The 21,147-nt window shown below is 45.5% G+C and overlaps 1 protein-coding gene across 2 annotated transcripts in view; it reads left to right on the forward strand.

Moving 5' to 3' along the window:
• Positions 1-21,147, forward strand: part of LOC135907564 (uncharacterized) — a 166,265-nt gene that overhangs the window by 34,449 nt on the left and 110,669 nt on the right. For both annotated transcript variants that reach the window (XM_065439241.2, XM_065439242.2), the window contains exon 3: positions 5,790-5,935. In XM_065439241.2, coding sequence (XP_065295313.1) covers positions 5,790-5,935 — 146 coding nt within the window. The remainder of the gene's footprint in view (positions 1-5,789; positions 5,936-21,147) is intronic.

The raw sequence follows: 21,147 nt of genomic DNA on the forward strand, positions 1-21,147 counted from the left end.
CACAATCAAACCCCGGCCCTCAGTCCCCAGCAGCTGTGAAGCAACTGACCACGGCGGCGGTCAGACCTGCCACGCAGCAGAGGGTGCTAAGAATCACTGGCTCCGGACAGGCCGCCATTGGAATATGAACCTGGCAACGTTTAACGCTAGAATGTTATCTAGTGAGGCGAGTCTAGCAGTGCTATTGGAGGAATTAGAGGGTAGTAAATGGGATATCATAGGGCAGTGAAGCTAGGAGGCCAAAAGAAGCATATACAGTGCTAAAAAGCGGGCACGACCTGTGCTACCGGGGCTTAGCGGAGAGAAGAGAACTAGGCGTCGGATTCCTGATTAATAAGAATATAGCTGGTAACATACAGGAATTCTATAGCATTAACGAGAGGGTGGCAGGTCTTGTTGTGAAACTTAATAAGAGGTACAAAATGAAGATTGTACAGGCCTACGGCCCTACATCCAGTCATGATGACAAGGAAGTCGAAAGCTTCTATGAAGATGTGGAATCGGCGATGGGTAGAGTGAAAACTAAATATACTATACTAATGGGCGACTTTAATGCCAAGGTAGGCAAGAAGCAGGCTGGAGACAAGGCCGTGGGGGATTATGGCATAGGCACTAGGAATATCAGGGGAGAGTTATTAGTAGAGCTTGCGGAACAGATTATTATGAGGATAATGAATACCTTCTTCCGCAAGCGGGATAGCCGAAAGTGGACGTGGAGGAGCCCGAACGGCGAGACTAGAAATGAAATAGACTTAATACTCTGCGCTAACCCTGGCATCATACAAGATGTGGACGTGCTCGGCAAGGTGCGCTGCAGTGACCACAGGATGGTAAGAACTCGAATTAGCCTAGACCTGAGAAGGGAACGGAAGAAACTGGTACATAAGAAGCCAATCAATGAGTTAGCGCTAAGAGGGAAAATAGAGGAATTCCAGATGAAGCTACAGAACAGGTATTCGGCTTTAACTCAAGAAGAGGACCATAGTGTTGAAGCAATGAACAACAATCTTATGGGCATCATTAAGGAGTGTGCAATGGAAGTCGCTGGTAACTCCGTTAGGCAGGATACTAGTAAACTATCGCAGGAGACGAAAGATCTGATCAAGAAACGCCAATGTATGGAAGCCTCTAACCCTACAGCTAGAATAGAACTGGCAGAACTTTCGAAGTTAATCAACAAGCGTAAGACAGCTGACATAAGGAAGTATAATATGGATAGTATTGAACATGCTCTCAGGAACGGAGGAAGCCTAAAAACAGTGAAGAAACTGGGAATTGGCAAGAATCAGATGTATGCGTTAAGAGACAAAGCCGGCAATATCATTACTAATATGGATGAGATAGTTCAAGTGGCTGAGGAGTTCTATAGAGATTTATACAGTACCAGTGGCACCCACGACGATAATGGAAGAGAAAATAGTCTAGACGAATTCGAAATCCCACAGGTAACGCCGGAAGAAGTAAAGAAAGCATTGGGAGATATGCAAAGGGGGAAGGTAGCTGGAGAGGATCAGGTAACAGCAGATTTGTTGAAGAATGGTGGGCAGATTGTTCTACAGAAGCTGGCCACCCTGTATACGCAATGCCTCATAACGTCGAGCGTACCGGAATCTTGGAAAAACGCTAACATAATCCTAATCCACAAGAAAGGGGACGCCAAAGACATGAAAATAATAGACCGATAAGCTTGCTGTCTGTTGCCTACAAAGTATTTACTAAGGTAATCGCAAATAGAATCAGGAACACCTTAGACTTCTGTCAACCAAAGGACCAGGCAGGATTCCGTAAAGGCTACTCAACAATAGACCATATTCACACTATCAATCAGGTTATAGAGAAATGTGCGGAATATAACCAACCCTTATATATAGCTTTCATTGATTACGAGAAAGCATTTGATTCTGTCGAAACCTCAGCAGTCATGCAGGCATTACGGAATCAGGGTGTAGACGAGCCATATGTAAAAATACTGAAAGATATCTATAGCGGCTCCACAGCCACCGTAGTCCTCCATAAAGAAAGCAAGAAAATCCCAATAAAGAAAGGCGTCAGGCAGGGAGATACGATCTCTCCAATGCTATTCACAGCGTGTTTACAGGAGGTATTCAGAGACCTGGATTGGGAAGAAATGGGGATAAAAGTTAATGGAGAATACCTTAGTAACTTGCGATTCACTGATGATATTGCCTTGCTTAGTAACTCAGGGGACCAACTGCAATGCATGCTCACTGACCTCGAGAGGCAAAGCAGAAGAGTGGGTCTAAAAATTAATCTGCAGAAAACTAAAGTAATGTATAACAGTCTCGGAAGAGAACAGGAATTTACCATAGGCAGCGAGGCACTGGAAGTCGTAAGGGAATACATCTACTTAGGGCAGGTACTGACTGCGGATCCGGATCATGAGACGGAAATAATCAGAAGAATAAGAATGGGCTGCGGTGCGTTTGGCAGGCATTCTCAGATCATGAACAGCAGGTTGCCATTATCCCTCAAGAGAAGAGTGTATAATAGCTGTGTCTTACCAGTACTCACCTACGGGGCAGAAACCTGGAGGCTTACGAAAAGGATTCTACTCAAATTGAGGACGACGCAACGAGCTCTGGAAAGAAGAATGATAGGTGTAACGTTAAGGGATAAGAAAAGAGCAGATTGGGTGAGGGAACAAACCCGAGTTAATTACATCTTAGTTGAAATAAAGAAAAAGAAATGGGCATGGGCAGGACATGTAATGAGGAGGGAAGATAACCGATGGTCATTAAGGGTTACGGACTGGATTCCAAGGGAAGGGAAGCGTAGCAGGGGGCGGCAGAAAGTTAGGTGGGCGGATGAGATTAAGAAGTTTGCAGGGACGGCATGGCCACAATTAGTACATGACCGGGGTTGTTGGAGAAATATGGGAGAGGCCTTTGCCCTGCAGTGGGCGTGACCAGGCTGATGATGATGATGATGCACAGCCGCATGCAAAATCCACGTGCATGGAAAGCATACGTAAAACAGGATAGTGCCCTTCCCAATTTATAATTTCCTTCTGTGTTTCTCTTTTTCATACACTGCCCTGCCTGTGTTTATGCTTATGCCGCCTTTGGTGCATCATATTCATCACATCTGATTTTCGGTGCACATCTGAAGCCATGCTGTGCTTTAGTTAGAGTGCATTTTCAACTAGTAACAATAATTGATCATGTAACTATGCAAGCTTTTTTTTTTATAAGCATAACATTCTTACCGTAATGGGTATGAAAAGCTACCATATATGACAAGAAATTTGATGCACAAGGTTCTTATCCTAACGGTCCTTGCAGTTTTATACTCATTTGCTACACACGAGGTAGTATTGTACATGTAACTTTATTTATGTGTGAGAAGGCGATCAATCCCAACAGCACTAGGAAACTATTTTCGTGAGGACGCCAACCTAATAGGAAATGAGATACGCCTGTGTACGGCTTTGAGACCGGGTGGGATATTGCTGCATAACCACGACAACAGACGCTTAGAAACACTGAAGTGCAGCATATACATGAATAACCATATCTGAAGTGATAATGACCAAAGCTAGACCAGCGGCCTCACAGGAGAATGTACGACACATTTCTAAATGCACCGTACTCTCAGTCAGTGACATCCATACATTATGCAGGACGTTATCAAATTAGCTGCTGTCTTAGAATAAGGCCCGAAAAAGTTTCTTGCATAATTTATCTACGTTTACCAGACCCATGCTTAGCAGCTCATATGGTAACCTGTGCCAAATAAGAGCATGCGATTTCTACTAGAAATGCCTGTGAGGTCTAATAATTTGCTGCATATTTCTCTTCGATCGTAGTGTCAATACTTTGTGAGTTTGCGCACGCTTGTTTTATGTTTAACTTTCCAGGGTATACTTTACTTTTGCAAAGATGGAGCCAACTGTAATATAAAGGATATTTCTGGACTCTAATACCAATCAAACTTTAGAGAATATACCTATGTTTCCTTACAAGATGCATTGTAAAGTTCATATGCATCATTGTATCCGATTTTATGCACCTGTCAGTATGTTTCTCAAGTTATTCTTCAGTTTGTCTTGTGACTTATCAATAAAAATATGGACCTTCTAAGAGAAACTTTTTTCACTTGAGTAACTCGGCGACTACAGATTACATCCAATTCACCAAGCATAAGTGCAGAAACTGCTGATGAAGGAATCAAATATTCTCCTCATGTAAGTACTGCGAGTCCCTTCTAATGTGACTATGGCTCTACATCGTGAGTGCTTTGACACTATTGGGAAGAGTACTAGCACTCTGTTCTTAAGGAGTACCATCTCTCTGCTAGAAGTACAAGCACACTGTTTGGGGAAGTAGAAACACTCGGTTTGGAAGACTAGAAGCACTCTGTCTGGAGGAGTGCTATTGCGCTTTTGGGGAGAGTATTATCAGTGAGCAGAAGAGTACTAGCACACCCTCACGGTGGAGTAACAAAACCCTGTCAGGGGGGGCTATTCTACTCTCTCTCTGAGAGGGTTTACCTACTCTGCAAAAGGGAGTGAAATGTGGGACAAGCAGACGCTTTCTCGAAGAGACTTCCAGGAACTCTTTGGTTTTAGAGTGCACGTTCTCTTTCATGCTGTGTGTAAAAATTATCTTTGTACTAATTTCATCAACTTGAACGTGAAATCTCACTGCTTACGCCATACAGAAAAATACGTTATCCATGGTGCGCACCCCAATTATAACAAGAGTACTCGTGCTTTCGACGTCCCAACTAATGTTAATAATTTGAAGGATTATGAGATCTTAGGATCCGTTAAACAAATAAAATCATTCTTGAAGACATTGGAGATAGGCAACGCCCTATTTGTTAAACTTTTTCTTAAGGAACTTCTAAGCATCTATACAGATGGCGAGGTATATTCAAAACAGGGCTACATGCTATGGACATTTTTGGCATTTTGTTACATTGTAGACATAGTATGTGCATGCATATCCAATAGCACAATAGCTAATCTTTTATTATGCTCAAGCAAAACATTATTTTATGTTCACTGCTTTTAATTGTAATATTAACCACTGCGTACAAGTATTAGTATGAGGAATGGATATGTAGCTATGACGTTATGCTATGTAATAAATATTACTATATTTATGGTATTAGAAAAATCTTGCTGTAATTCGACCGTAAATATTCGCGCCTTAAGTAAAAGTAGATTCCGGTTTGTGAATTATCATTTATGCCACCCGTTAAGCATGTAGCAAAGTAGGAACATAAAAGAACGCTGAGAGAAAGTCGCTGTAAGAGACTCAATAAAGTATTTGGAGAAACAACCCAGTTAATAATGTTCTGCTTAAATGCTGTCTGCCTTTATTTGTGGCTAATGTGTGCGACCGAATGCATTTATTTTCCTTCTATTGCCAAAGCTGTGTAACATATAAAAAACACGAAGGCATAAAAACTTTAATTTTTATAGAAGCAACATCACACAACTCCGGCAGTCGTACTTTGTCTTGTCTTAGTTCAGATTTTATGCTCGGTTACGATGCTCAAATTTGTTTATGTAATATAAGAACTTAGATGAAATAAAAAAACTTGGGACACTTTTGTGCTGTGTCTACCTGAGCACACGCAATGCTCGGTTTAGCAATTTTCCTGTTTTCGGAAGAAACTGCTGCGGATATAAAAGACAGTTTTTTTGATAAGTTTCGATCACACCATGAAAATAGCAGTCCTTCCAAATTAATAGGCTATCTCTTTATGACACTTCCGCCCCTTAAGTATATGTTATTGTGTGCTTTTTCCCTTCCCAACAGAAGGATCTTTCAAGAAAAGTCTTTATGCTATAGCGGTACGAGTTCCTTGACAAGCTGTCGAAGCTATGCGGAAGCGACTGTCAGAGAATCCATGTATCACTTCTTGTGGCACACCGTATGTGGTGAAGAACTGCAAAGTTGGAAGCGTGAGTACACCAGTCTTGGCGCACTTTCATGCACTAGTCAATTGCTGCACGACTGATTGCCGCATTAAATATTTATAAAGCCTCTACTGTACTTCGGTAAGCGTGACTCCTTGGTCTCCCTGCTTTTCCTTCATTCTCCTCTCCTTTGTACTGCTTATTTTAGTACAACCATGACCAGTACAGTCATCAGTTCATTTTGAAAGGGTACGAACAGGGCGGCACGTAGAACTGATCATTCCTTAGGAGCTGATCACACAGGTAGAAGACACTTAGAAACCGGCGGAGCTAGCCACTATTTACTTCCTCTGCATTGCTTGAACCTGAATTCGGGGCTTATGACACAGCAGTCGCAGATCACGTCGCCATTGCTTTTGTATACAGGGTAGAAGATAGTCGTATGGAATCTGACAGCACGTCTGGATTTGTGAAAGAAAATTGTTGCGAGAGTTCTGCACTAATGCTGTCCCAAATCAGATTCGAAAACATTGACAAAATGGATGCAAATGAACATTGCCGTATCTTTGTCAATTGTCAATAGAAATAATGGTGTGCCAAAGACTGGCATTCGGCAGAAGAAGACGTTAGATACATGCCCATTATACCCTTGGAATAAGTAAATGTACTAAACTTCATAGAAATACGAGATCACTGGCACACTAAAATTAAACAACACAAAGGAAATGTATATTACAGCACTCAATACAGAATCCATAGAAACAAACGTGCCGCTTCTATGCGTACACCAAAAATATTTTATTTCACTAAGCATATAAACTGGCATAGCACCAATCTAAGGAACTGTGGGTTATAGGTAGCCTTATAATTCGGCCTACATATTCAAATCGAGCACTTCCTGGTTTAGCTTCCTCCGCTCATATACATATTATATTAGATCATGTTGCCGACCATGTTTTTTTAGTCGGTACTGGTTTATTCTTTGTATAGGCTTTGCAATATATATATATATATATATATATATATATATATATATATATATATATACATATATGTATCACAACGTTTGTTTAAAAGAAGAAAAAATGCAGAAAGGGCCTTGCAGAAGAACCTTCTTTGCCAGAGTACCATAAATGAACTTTTGCTCTTATAGAAATAAGTAGTGATGAAGTAAACAGTACACTTAATTCAATGAATGCTAGTTGGGCTAGGGGCCCCGGCGGTATTCTGGTGTCCATATTTAAACATAGCATTGGTGTCGCAGCTGGTGCCTTAACCTCATTAATTTATGAAGTGTTTATGTCCGGCATGTATCCTGATATATGAAAACTTGCCAAGGCAGTCTGTATCTACGGAAGTGCGAATCCCAATAAATTTAGAAACTATAGGGCAATTTCAATACTTAGCTGCATTAACAGTATGTTCGAAAAGTACTGGCTCATAGAATTACACAATTCTTGACTAAATATTGCTTTCTGTCATCATCCCACGATGGCTTCAAGAAAATTGGACAAACTACCACGCCCGTACTTTCTGTGACTGACATATTTAATAAAGCACCAAGCAATAACTATACTTCTATCGGTGCATTTCTGGATAATAAAAGGCATTCGACTCCGTGGATAACAATATTTTATACAAAAAGTAGAATGGCGTGGGTTTAGGGAAGTGTCGCTTGACTTCAGAAGTTACCTGAGTAGAAGGCGGCAGTGTGTTACCACTGACGAACAGCCGTCCAATTCACGTTCTGTAGGTATGCCGCATGGCTTGGTCCTGATAATCTTCACGGTATACATAAACAGCCTACCTGACTGCTTAATACCCGTGCCTTTGTGTACGCTGACGATACATCACTGGTGGTTACCGCTGGGCCCATTGAAAGCGCTACGTACATTTGAAAATCAGAACTTCAGCTCGCCAGTAAAACGTTGTCACAGAAATAAACATTCTTCTAATATTGCCAAGACTAATTAGGTTATCTTTGCACCCCCAAAAATATGCCTGAACGTGCCTTCCTTAATATGAATAGAAGATAATGACATAGAGCATGTCAGTACAATTGAATTCCTGGGTGTAACGTGAAGATGCAGCGTTGGTCTGGAAACCGCATGCTGAGGAAATGGGCAGAAAACTTTCTCATTTAATCTGGATAAAGCTCGGCGCTATTTCGAAGTACGCAAGCTGAAAACACTGTACTTCAGCTTTCTTTAAGTAACAAATAGCGCATTGCGTAGAGTTTCGAGTTTCAAGTTTCAAGTTTATTCATCAGCGATGTGAGTTTTACAAAGAATTGTGTACAGAATTAGCACTACACAGGGAGTCCCAAAGTTAGAAACTGTCAGGGGGAATCCCATACACGAAGAAAATAAAAAACAAACAATATACAGATAAAGCATTGGTTACGGTGACTTTACAAACAATTGCATAAAAATAAGGAACAGTGCGAAAAAACAAGAATATAAAGCTGTTTAGAAAGACAAAAATTGCGAAGAAAACTTCTGTAGTGAACAAGTAATGCAAATTTAAACACAATAAAAATAGGAATAATATAATATAGTACACTAGCCATGTGAAATAAAATTACAATCACAAAAGTCAGTTGTTAGGATGAAGAGAGTTGCTGCATAAAATATTTCTTCACATGGTTCTTGCATATATGCTCTGTGGGGGATGATTTAATGGTATGTGGAATTGAATTCCACAGTTTTATTCCCGCAAATGTGGTAGTGAACTCACCATAGTTTTTGCGCACTTTAGGTAAATGACGATTATCGAGTTCAGAGAACCTAGTAGTGTTAGTATTTACAAACGTTTCAGCAACAAAGCCATCTATATGTGCAATATTGCGGTAAAACTTATAGATCACGATTGTTAACTTGAACTGAAAAAGCTGGTGAAGAGGATGAATGTTTAAATGGCAATGAAGTGGCGTAGAATTGGATAGAAAATGGCTGAAAGTCACGAGTCTTGGGGATTCGCTTATAAAACTTACATAGAACCTGTCTCACGACTACAGAAGCGAGCATTGAGAAAAATGAATTGCATAGCTCCGAAAACGCTCTCTCGCCCTTTGTTTCTTGGCAAGAAAATATTTTCGGTACAGCCGTTTCGAGATTTCTCTGTCGCACTACTTGCGCTAAGAGTACTGTCTGGTGGCTCCTTTTCCTTCGCACATATTTCATGCTCCCATAGCTAATAGTCTCTCGGCGTCACAAAGAAAATTATTTGCCGCCATATCTCAACTATGGCCAGCATCGGCTTCAGTACGTAGGATGGAAAATCTGGAATGAGACCCTTTCTGCTGTGTTAGAAACGTGTAACGCTTCTATTTTGTTAACGCCTTTATTTCCTGTTGTTAATAATTACCTGACGTAAAATGTCTAATGTTTAGAAACTGTTTCTTATTGTCATTCATTTCATTGTCACTGTAGTGCTTATTATTGAAACCTATGAATAGTCGCTTCATAGAGATGTGCTTCTTAAAGAAATAGGAAGAATGCTGCTCTTGACATATTATTCATGCTTCTCATTGTGATTCGCTCTTGTGTACTTGTGTAACTCGTATTAATTGCTATTACTTCGTTCACTTAGTTTTGTGTGTCATTTGTATATTTGTATTATTTCATTAGTCTTCAGTGTGTACGCATCAGTCCTCCAAAAATTTCTCTGCTATTAATGCATGGATACATACTAGCTTTGCATAAGGATCTAGGTAGTTATGTCAATGTATTGTATCAAAGGAACGGACGTGATAAGAAAACGTCAGGTCTTAATTCCTGTTGCAATCGTGAGTCTCTATAAATTTTCTCAAAGAGATGTGCGGTTGAAATCTAGTGTAACTCACGCACATCATGCAATGTAACTATAACAGTGACTATGCGTTTACATGTCCTAATGGGACTCCATCCTTGCGATTCCTCAACCGTACCATCATCAGAATTGTCTTCCGGAAAATATCAGCTTTCTGTAGAGACCACTCACAACATAATCCGAGCAGAGCAAGTACTTCTTTTGTATGACTTTTGTACCGCATCACGCACCTTCCCCGCCAACCCAAACGACAAGATTGGTGGCCAGGCGGCCGTCGGCCTTGCACACGCATGCGTCCGACGGATGCCGCCACTGAACAGACCCGCCGCCGCGCTTAGCACTACCGTAATCGATGTTTTCGGAGAGTAGTGAACCGACATCTCTTCTGGAAAACGCACCGCGGAATCCGGGTGGCTGGCGAGACATAAATATAAACAACGCCAGCAAGAGCCAACTTCTTATCTTTAATTCAATCGTATTGTTACCTAGGAAGCCGCAGACGAAAAGCTGTATGCAATTATATTTACAAGAAAATACGCCGCACTTGGCTAAGAGGCAACAGCCCGCGCTACCCTCTAACCGTCATCGTCGTCTTCACACTGCTCGCCTCTTGCGTGATCGCAAATACTGTTCCGTAGCACTACCCCCGACGGCAAAAGCACCGTCCCGGTGCGACTAAGGGCCGGACTCAGAAGCAATGTTGTAGGCCTTGAGCCTACTAACATTCACGACATCACTAGATGCCACAGAAGAGGACGAGGTTGAACCTACTGGAGCAATTTCGTACGTCACAGGCGTCACCTGGCGCAGCAGGCAGTAGAGCCCTGTGTATCGCGAAAGGAGCATCTCTGATAATCCATCGTGACGAGAGGGCGACCACAGGAGCAAGAGAGCTTCAGGCGAAAACTGTATGTCACGATGGCGGGCTTTGTACTGACACTGCTGAGTGGTTTGCGACGCCGTCAGTTGAGCACGGGCAAGCTGGCGTGCACGGTCGGCGAGGGCGATTGCGTCGCGAGCATACTCGCTTGTTGAGATCGCAGCAGGAGGAAGTGCCGTGTCAAGGGGCAAGATCGGTTCGCGACTGTAAACTAGATAAAATGGAGAAAACCCGGCAATGTCGTGCCGGGAAGAAATATACGCAAATCTGACGTAAGGAAGGGCAATGGCAGTCCTGGTGGGCCTTGGACGCGTACTTGGACAGCATATCGCTAAGAGTACGGTTTAACCGCTCTGTGAGGACATCGGTTTGAGGATGGTATAAGGTAGTCAGCTTGCGTTGAGTGGAGGAGGAACGCAAAATGTCGGCGACAACTTTCGAGACGAAGTTACGACCACGGTCACAAGGCAGCTGTCGCGGGGCCAAATGAAGTAAGATAATGTCACGCAAGAGAGAGTCCGCGACGTTAGTGGCGCAACTGGTAGGGAGAGCCCGCGTGATATCATATCGGGTGGCGTAATCAGTTGCGACGGCTACCCATTTTTTCCCAGTGAATGACGCGGGAGAGGGACCGAGGAGGTCTAATCCAACACGGAAGAACGGTTCCACAGGAACAGTGATTGGCTGAAATTGATCGACAGGTAGCACCTGAAGTGTTTTCCGACGCTGGCAGAGATCGCAGGCAGCAACGTAGCGTCGAACGGAGCGAGCGAGACCAGGCCAATAGAAGCGGCGGCGGCGGACGCGGTCGTACGTGCGGGTTATCCCAAGACGTCCTGCAGTGCGTGCGTCATGTATCTCAAAGAGCACAGTCTGTCGTAGATGTTTTGGGACTACAAGAAGAAGATCAGAGCCGTCAGGGAGGAAGTTCCTTTGATACAGAATGCCGCCCTGGAGGACATATCGGCGAACGGATGCGTCGGTAGGTGTAGAGCGCAGACGCTCAATGAGTGCTCGCAGCGATAGGTCTCGGTACTGTTCATCGGCGATGTTAGCGAAGGCAGACACAGAGAAAATGCCGTTGGCGGTACTACTGTCGGCGTCGTCAGGCTCGTCTACCGGGTAGCGAGACAGGCAGTCAGCGTCCTTGTGTAGTCGGCCAGATTTATAGTTGACAGTATACGAATATTTTTGGAGGCGTGAGGCCCAGTGACCAAGTCTTCCTGTAGGATCTTTCAGCGAGCATAACCAAGAAAGCGCGTGATGGCCTGTGACAAGGGAAAAGGGTCGGCCATATAAGTACGGGCGGAATTTCAAAACCGTCCAAACTAGGGCCAGACACTCACGCTCAGTGATGGAATAGTTGTGCTCCGCGGGTGAGAGGAGCCTGCTGGCGTAAGCGATAACACGGTCGTTGGCCGCGCTGGCGTCGTGCCAGTATTGCGCCAAGGCAGTGAACACTTCATCCTTGGCACTTACATCCCTACCCGCAAGCTCTCCAAGACACAATGCCGCCAAGTCGCCATCAATGACTTGAACAGGTTTAGAAGGATTAGAGCAGCCGCACCTGAAACCATCGATAACCTGGAAGCGTGGGTGCAGCAACTAATGGCAAATGATACAAGGGCCACATCCCAGGTACCAACCGCGTCAGTCTCAGAACTCGCAGACAGTACGCTATTACACATGTGGGAGGCACACAACAGTTTACAGAAACGCTGGCTAGCCAATAAGCACAATCGCAAACTCAAAACCCGAATGGCGGCCCTTGTCAAGGAAATAAAAGAGAAAGCAACACACCTAACACGCCAACACCAGGGGCAGCTCTGCGACCGCATGAGAGCGAATTTGGGCCTAAAATACACGTAGTCATTCCTTCGATGCCTGCTGAACCCCGAAAATAACAAGATCCAACAGCGCAAGAGTCTTTCGCGGCTGCTGCACAGCAACCCAACGGAAGACAAAGCACTATTGGACTCTGCAAACCCTGTATCTGGCGGATAGCACAAGGGTCCCCTTACCTACTTATACCGGCCAGGACAATCCAGAACTAGATGCAGACATCACTGTCTGAGAAGTCCGCGCAGCCTTACATAAGCTCAGAACCAAATTCACTCCAGGGGAGGATAACGTTACAAACAAAGCCCTTCGAAACCTTGATGACAGGTCGATACAGGCGATAACCCAACGCTTTAACTCGGACTGGGCCGCAGGAACCCTCCCACCACAGCGGACCCATGCAAAGATAACCTTTATTCCCAAGCCAGGCAAGCCGCTAAATCTAAAAAACCTACGTCCGATTTCACTCACCTCATGTCTAGGTAAGCTCTTCGAACGTGTCATACTAGAAAGACTCCAACAGCATATGCAAACGCATACTCTCTTCCCTCACACAATGATTGGCTTCCGAGGGCATCTATCCACGCAAGACGTCATGCTTCAGTTCTCCGAAGAAGTCCTGCACCTCCGGCGTGCCAAACGCACAAGAGCCATACTAACACCCGACCTGACCAAGGCCTTTGACAATGTGGAACATACCGCAGTGCTGAACGCCTTATCTGATCTACACGTAGGCGGGAGAACTCACGCCTATGTCACAGACTTCCTACAGGCCAGGACTGCGGTCCTTACTGCGGGAGAGCTCACAACAGACAAGCTCCAACTGGGTAGCAGAGGCACACCGCAAGGGTCAATGCTCTCGCCGCTCCTTTTCAACCTTACTCTCATTCCTATGGCCAGAGACCTGGCGAATATTCCCAACCTATCACACTCCCTATATGCAGATGATATTACATTATGTTTCACTACAGGCAACATAGGCGACATGGAGGCGACCTTACAAGCAGAGGCCGATGTGCTGGTGGAGCGCGCTATGGCAATAGGTCTCGCGTGCCCCCCCACCAAGTCGGAACTTCTTCTTCTTCACCCCCCGAAGCGTCGCACAGACCCACCTCCAACCCCCAGCATCCGTATCCACATGAGAACGTACTGCATTCCACAGGTCACGCAGCTACGAGTGCTTTGCATGGTCATGCAGTACAACGGCAGACATACGGCGACCTTGAAAAAACTCACCACCACAGTACATCAGGCGAGGTGGATGAGGCTATCATAGCACTGGCCATCTCAACCACCGCTGCCGAGGTTATCCTTAGCGACTCCAAAACTGCAATCCGCAACTACTCGAAAGGCGGAGTTCGTGAACCGGCACTGACAATTCTCAATCATCAGACCCCCCTCAGACCAATTATACTGATCTGGGTGCCCGCGCACGCAGGCCATCCAGGCAATGAGATGGCCCATTCTATCGCTCGAGTAGTCGTCAACCGAACCACACCGTCCGATGACCTGGATAACGCCAGAGACCGATTGGTCGAATATCACGAGATCACCCTCCACTACCGCGAAATGCGGTTGAGATATCCTCCCCCAGACAAATCCTTAACAAAATTCCAACAAAGTACCTGGCGCCAGCTTCAGGCACAAACTTTTCTTTCTCCAGCTTTTCTCGCCCTGGTTCATCAAGGCTTATATCGACAAGAATGTACGCTCTGCGGCGCGCCTAGAGCCAACTTCCATCACATAATGTTCTTATGCCCTGAGCTCCAGCCACCCTCTGAGTGGCAACTCACCGACGTCGTGGGATGGCAGACCGCGGTGTCTAGCTCCAACCCAGCCGACCAAATACGGCTGGTGGACTGGGCTTTGAGGGTCGCCGAGGGCCACAAACTCCCCGGCACCCTACGCGCTCCTGAGCCCCCTCACAAGTGACGTTATAAAAAGGCTCAAGTAATAAACGTTTACCACCCCCACCGCTTGCATCAGTACGGACTTCGGTAGGCGCAGAAGGATCGAAATGGGGAACAACGGGAGGCGTTCGGAGAAGGTCCATTAGATGCGATAATGCAAAGGCCTCGTTATCGCCCCATGGAAACAGGCGTCTTTTTTCAAAAGCTCGGTTAGTGGTCGTGCTATGGCGGCGAAATGGTGGACGTACGAACAAAGGCAAATGAAGCTGCGCACATCCTTGACGCCCTTCGAAACAGGAAAGTGCGTAACAGCATGGATCTTGTCTGGGTCCGGTTGCACTCCGTTCGTGTCAACGAGATGCCAAGGACGGTAATCTGGCGACGGCCGAATTGGCGCGTCGATGCGTTTAGTTGCCGACCGGCTCAACGAAAAACGTTCAGGACTACTGAGAGGCGCTCGAGGTGCGTAGCGATCGTGCTGAGAGGCGCTCGAGGTGCATAGCGCACGATGGGGAGAATACTATAACGTCGTCCAAGTAGCACAGGCACGTGGACATTTGAAACCATGAAGAAGGGAGTCCATCACGCGTTCAAAAGTGGCAGGGGCGTTACATAGACCGAACGGCGTCACTTTGAATTGACAAAGACCGTCAGGTGTTACAAAAGCAGTCTTCTCGTGGTCGAGATCGTCCACGGCAATCTGCCAGTAGCCGAAGCTAAGGTCAATAGAGGAGAAATAGCGAGCAGCGTGGAGGCTGTCAAGGGAGTCATCAATCCGAGGTAGGAGATACACGTCCTTTTTGGTAACCCTGTTAAGGTGCCGATAATCCACGCAATAGCGCCATGAGCCACGCTTTTTGACCAGTACAACAGGTGACGCCCATAGACTGCATGACGGTTCAATAATGTTCTTGGCAAGCATTTTGTTAACTTGTGCGTGAATAACTTCACGCTCAGCCGGTGACACTCGATACGGGCGGCGATGAATAGGAGGGGCATCGCCAGTATTAATGCGATGTTTAACAGCTGTAGTTTGGGCCAATTGACGGTCGTTATAGTAAAAAAATATCGTGATAAGAAAACAGAACGCGGTAGAGCTCAAGAGCGTGCTCGGACGGCAAGACGGGCGCAATCATTTTCTGTAAGTCAGTGATGGTAGAATTTGCCGCCTGCGATGGTAGAGGAGGATCGGCTGAATTGTCGTCTACTGCAATAGATGCTACTGAGTGATCCTCGAATGAGCAAAGCTGGGCCAGAGACATTCCGCGTAACAGCACTTGTGTCCTCAAGCCAAAATTGACCACTGGCAGGCAGACGCCATTCGCCGTAATAGATAAAACTGTATGAGGTGCTGGGATCCCGTGTATAAAGAAAACGTCTTCTATAGGAGCCGCGATGAAGTGACCGTCGGGGACTGGTGGGGATGACACTAAGTCAACGTAAGTCAGTGCCGGAGGTGGCAAGCAAACGAAGTCCACGGAACTGTGGCGACTGGGGTGTGGTTTACAAGAAAAGCTGTATACAAGTATATTTACACGAAAATACGTCGCACTTGGTCAAGAGGCAACAGCCCGCGCTAGCCTCTAATAGTCGTCGTCGTCTTCACACTGCTCGCTTCTTCGTGATCGCAAATAACTGTTCTATAGCAATATTTGAAATATCGTAAACAAATGGTCTTCCTTAATCACGTCATATGAAAATCACAACCTATCCTCTCTGGTGTACCGCCAGGCAGCACTGTGGGGCCGCTATTATTTAATATCTACATTAATTATATATTTTCTGCTCCTCTTCCTGTAGACATAATAGCGTATGCAGACGACCTCACAGTGCTTGCCTCAAGTAATACAGAAACTCACCTGCTAACACTCGGCAATCAGTTCTTGGAATTCCTGCGTCAATGGTCCTTTAAGGATTTCCTCAATGTAACGATTACCAAGACGAAAGAAATATTATTCCGAGCTAAAAACATAACGGTGCGTGCAAATCTCGACCTTTGGTTAGCAAACAAAAAAATTGATGTCGTACCAGTCGTGAATTGTCATAGTGTTGCTTTCATCGAGTCTGTTAATTGGGATAAACATACTGTGAATATCTGCTAAAATAAACAGGATTAATGGCATCCTATGTCGCCAGAGGCACACACTTCCCCTAAAATGAAAATAATAACTTACGATGCATTTATATTGCCACCTATAACTTATTGTCTCATGGTCCGAGAGAAAACAACCAAACGGAACAAAATAAAAATTCTAATTGCTCAAAATCGAGCAATAACATTAATAGCCAATGTACCATAGTGTACTCATACGGGTCCGTACTTTGCAAGGTTTAATATCATGAAAATATCAGAATTATTCCAATTCAAGTTAATCTCTATGTATAAAAACGCTGTTTCCACTAAAAGAGAGTTTTTTTTATGAAGTCTCAACTTGACTCGTTCGATTCTATCCTACAATACACGGAACAAAATGTCATGGTGTGTACCTTTCTCCCGCACAACATACAGCAAGCAGTCACTGACACAATTTCTCACATTATCTCAATATTCTGCAGAAGAACAACATCATACTTCAAGAAACTTCACGGCATCAATTAGTCAGACTTACTTCCATGTTTGAATGTGCATAGTTCGTGATTAGAACATATATATAGCTTCCTGTACTTTCATGTTTCTTGCATTATATCGCGGTTGACTGTAAAGGAGTTTCCTCTGCATAGAATATGTGAAATAGTTTTTGTCAAATAACGTCCAGTGATAGTATTGGCGCAACTTCATGCAAATGCCAGGTGTAGCTATTTTGTGGCTGTATTTCTTTTGTGTTCCATAGTGCGCTCTTTCACTGTTGTGATCAGCTGCTGGGCTATACACCCCAGGAGAGAGCGCAGGGTGGCTCTCAAGCTGCAACAACGCAGCTTTTTCCCTTGCGTCCTCTCTCCTTTGTTGCCGATGTAACCTTGAGAGAGTTAATAAAATATACATGGTATAACTCAGATAGAACAAGCCACATCAATGCCGGAGAAAATGCGACTCCCGCGCCCCTTGATGCACCCGTGAGGCGCAATACTCCGTAAACTGCACGTGGATGATATCAAAGTAGTATTACGTTCACGGGATGGCTTCAACGCTGTCACGGTTGGCGAAGCGCAAATAAGAAATGCTATTCTCGCCACCAGTGATTGCACACCCGACGAAACCAGTGTAGTTACCTGCAGAACAAATCCGGCTTGAAACATAATTCTGAGCAGCACTTCCACGATGTGAAACATGGAAAGACACTGCAAGATGACCTACTTGCAGATCGGGGAAAACAAGTTTTAAGCCCACCATACGCTACCTCATCGGACACTACCGCGAAGGGAGTTACACACAACGTCCTTCCGTAGGACATCTCAGGGGCAATTACGAACAACCTAGTCAACAAGCGAGACCCAACGATTCTCCAGGCCCGCCGAATAGGCCCTACAACTTGATGTTTATCGTCTTTGACGACTAAGAAAGTCCATACCAATTCGGCTATAGAGGTGCTGCAGGGAGAGGTCTTTTTCCTGCAGCAGACATAAAACAGGCTGCTGCTGATGGTAATGATTATGATGACAGAGACACTGTATGCAAATCCTATCTGCATCAGAAGAAAGCTCGACTTCGCTCCGCCTGCGGCTTGGTTGGTCACCGAGTGAGTATATGTCCAGCCCCACCACTAAACAGGTGCGCGAACGGCTACCAGGAGAACCCTAAACCTAACCATACGTGTCAGCCTTGCGGCTCTCTCTCTCTCTCTCTGTGGCCGAGCTCACTCCACGGAGGACAGGATATGCACAAGGCGCTGTCTCACCCCACGACCGCTTCTACAAAGGTACAGGGAGAAGGCCTAGTGACGTACTCTTTAAGACGCCGCGTCCGCACTGTCGGAGCAGCAGCCCAAAAAAGATCCAGAGGCACCTCATAACCCGGGAACAGCTGGGAGGAGACGGCCCATCGGCAGCCCTCCAGAGCGAGTCATCCCTCGCAGGTAAGCTCGGCAGCTGCAGGTTTCCTGTCCCGATCCGCAACCGCGTCCAGCAAACACCGCAGTAACGTAACCTTACAGCACCCAAGCCCACCCAGACACCCACTAGTGCGGAGGGACAGGACTTTCACATGGTCATGAAATAGATTAGTGCACTACGACTAGAGCTTCAGGAACATCGCGAACTTTGTCTCATGTCATGATCATGGGGGCGTGTGGCTGTTAGCAGAGATGGAGTCGAGAGACGCAGGGCAACACAGCAAACGGATTTTAATTAACCCAAACACAAAATGAAAACAAACTCAATTTACTAAAACTAAAGCTCCACTAAGGAATACTAACACTTGCATAGTCTAAATATATCATTATCGTCGTCTACGTTCGTCCTTAGCGGTTCATAAGCGAAACTCAGGCAACCATAGCCTATTGTTGCGGCGCGGTCAGAAAGGAGTGTTCATACAATCTTCTGTCGTCTTCCGTATCTCCGAGTCTGATGCCCGACCGATCTTCCTCATCGCCGACGCCGTAGAAGCCGCTGCCTTGATGTCGGCCAGTCAACCTATCCGTCTTTGATGCCGGTGTCGCGGACTCCCTCGGTGACGTGGCACTCCGGCCTCACTGACTTTGCCTGTCTGACGATGAGACGCCCCGGGGACTATCGTGCGTGCTCGTCTGCCTGTCTTTCCCGGAGTGCCCGGCACTACCGTGAGAGGCTGCCGCAGGTCCAAGGAGCCTCGCTCGAACGTCGCCGAAGTCAATGGCCACACCCTGGATCGCCACCGTCCCGGGCTTGACCGAACCTCCATGGCTCCCATCGCCAGTGCCCTGCTGACGCTCCAGCCTTCTTGGCCCACAGCCACATCGATAATGCCATCACAGCTCCTCTTCTCATCCGACCGCAGCTCGGGTCACGCGCCTCGAGGGTCGTGCCGTTCGGACCAATCCACGCACATCGTCATCTTCCTTTCTTATTGCGCTGCATGCCTCTTACATATGACATACGTCCCCTTTTCAGGAGATTTTTCCAAGGTCGATTCAAATAGGTCGCGAAGCTTCGGGCGAAAAGCGGTTCAGTACAGATTGTCAACGACATCAGCATGGGGGATTATGGGAGCAGTGATTGAAGCGCGACTATGTTTGGAGGGAACAAACATTGGGAAAGAAAAACGCGTTTTTTAATTCAAACGAGACACAGTTAGATTCATTCAGCGAAAATAAACTTTCTAGTCAATTTTGTATATTCGTGATGAGTTAAGAAAATAAGTTTAATTTTATTATTATTAATAAATGCATTTCTTTTCAGCGCCCATCGCTACAGGGGGCGTTGACGCCACTATCACTCGCAGTGCAATGCACGTCTTGAAATGGGCAGAAAGGCGCACTCGTATCACCTGTTGAAATACGCCCCCCTCACAATTTGTGCTTTCTTGCTTGTCGAAATTTGTCTGAATTTGGTGACGCAAGTAGCTTCATTGCTTCTTAATCTGTTCAGTCAAAAGTAGTGAGTTACGACCGCCAGATAATTGTGTAGTTGTTTTCGTGCGACTGCGCTGGCTGACGGGCTTGGCATCCGACAATAGGATCAGCCCTCTACACCTAAAGCTTCCCTCGGCCTCCAAAGAAAGTATGTTCTGTGCAGGGGTGCGATTTCGACAACCGTACGGCTGACCTTTTCCTGCATCGCTTTCCACGCTGAAAGCTCGAAACGCCCATCAAGTCGAATGGCGGGGCATTCGAATATATAGCTCCAAAGGAAGAACAACAAAACAAATTTCGCGCCTTCGAAAACAAAATGACGTCACTTCTGCTTTTAACGGACATGGCGTCACATAATTTTTTTCTTCCGCCAGAAGTGTTCCCACCACATACAGATGGCGCTAAGCCCCATGAACCGGCGATGGACCGCCATCTTTTGAACGTATGGGCTCCTATGGAAGCTTCGCTACCAGGTATATTTACCTTGATTTTTCTTCCAAAACACTGCCTTCTGTCGGTCTTCTTGGTAGCGAATTCGACTCTGTCGCTGTGACTTGGGTGCTTTTTTCTTGCGTCATTGTAGCTCACAAAACAATGCCCCACTGTCATGCACATTTCACAACATGCACAGTTCACAATGTTTGCGAGTTCATTGATCCCACCACTTTAGATGTGTGTACTTGTTCGTCCGCGTCATATTCTTGATATTTCATCACTCCAACGCCCTACTCATAAAATCCACCCTATTATCACTGCAGTTCACACCTCACCACTTCTGTCCACCCAGGGACATCTGAAAACACTTCCTCGAACTTCTGAATCAACGCTTTTAACTTCTCTACTTGTATTGCCACTAGGGCTTGGTTCAACCTAACACTCTCTACCCCCATGATCTTCTTATCGATTAGGTGTGCACTTCCCCGTGGTCCTTCTCTTCCGCAATTACCATGCAAACCCTAGTGATCTCCTCGTTCTTCCCCTTTTCTACTTTCTTACATGTCCCTTAGCCACCGTCGTTTGGTATATATCACATGATTTCACATGCCGCTTCACGTCACTCTGCACCCCGATCCAAAAGAATTCTTCTGTGATCCTTTCTAACGTGTTCTTTATTCCTTGATGACTTGCGGTTATGCTAATGTGTCCGATCTTCAGTACTGTGTCCCTCAGCTCCATCGATACCATCAACTGTAGTACTTCCTCACCTGAATTAAACATACACGTCCGGTACAATAGGTTATTCTTCTTTAAAAATACCTATACTGTCCTACTCCTTTTCCTTCGCAACAGTTCTCCCATCTTTATTTCACACTTTCGTATTCGCTCGCCCTT

Source organism: Dermacentor albipictus, chromosome 1 (genome assembly GCF_038994185.2).
Source record: "Dermacentor albipictus isolate Rhodes 1998 colony chromosome 1, USDA_Dalb.pri_finalv2, whole genome shotgun sequence".
Taxonomy (NCBI): domain Eukaryota; kingdom Metazoa; phylum Arthropoda; class Arachnida; order Ixodida; family Ixodidae; genus Dermacentor; species Dermacentor albipictus.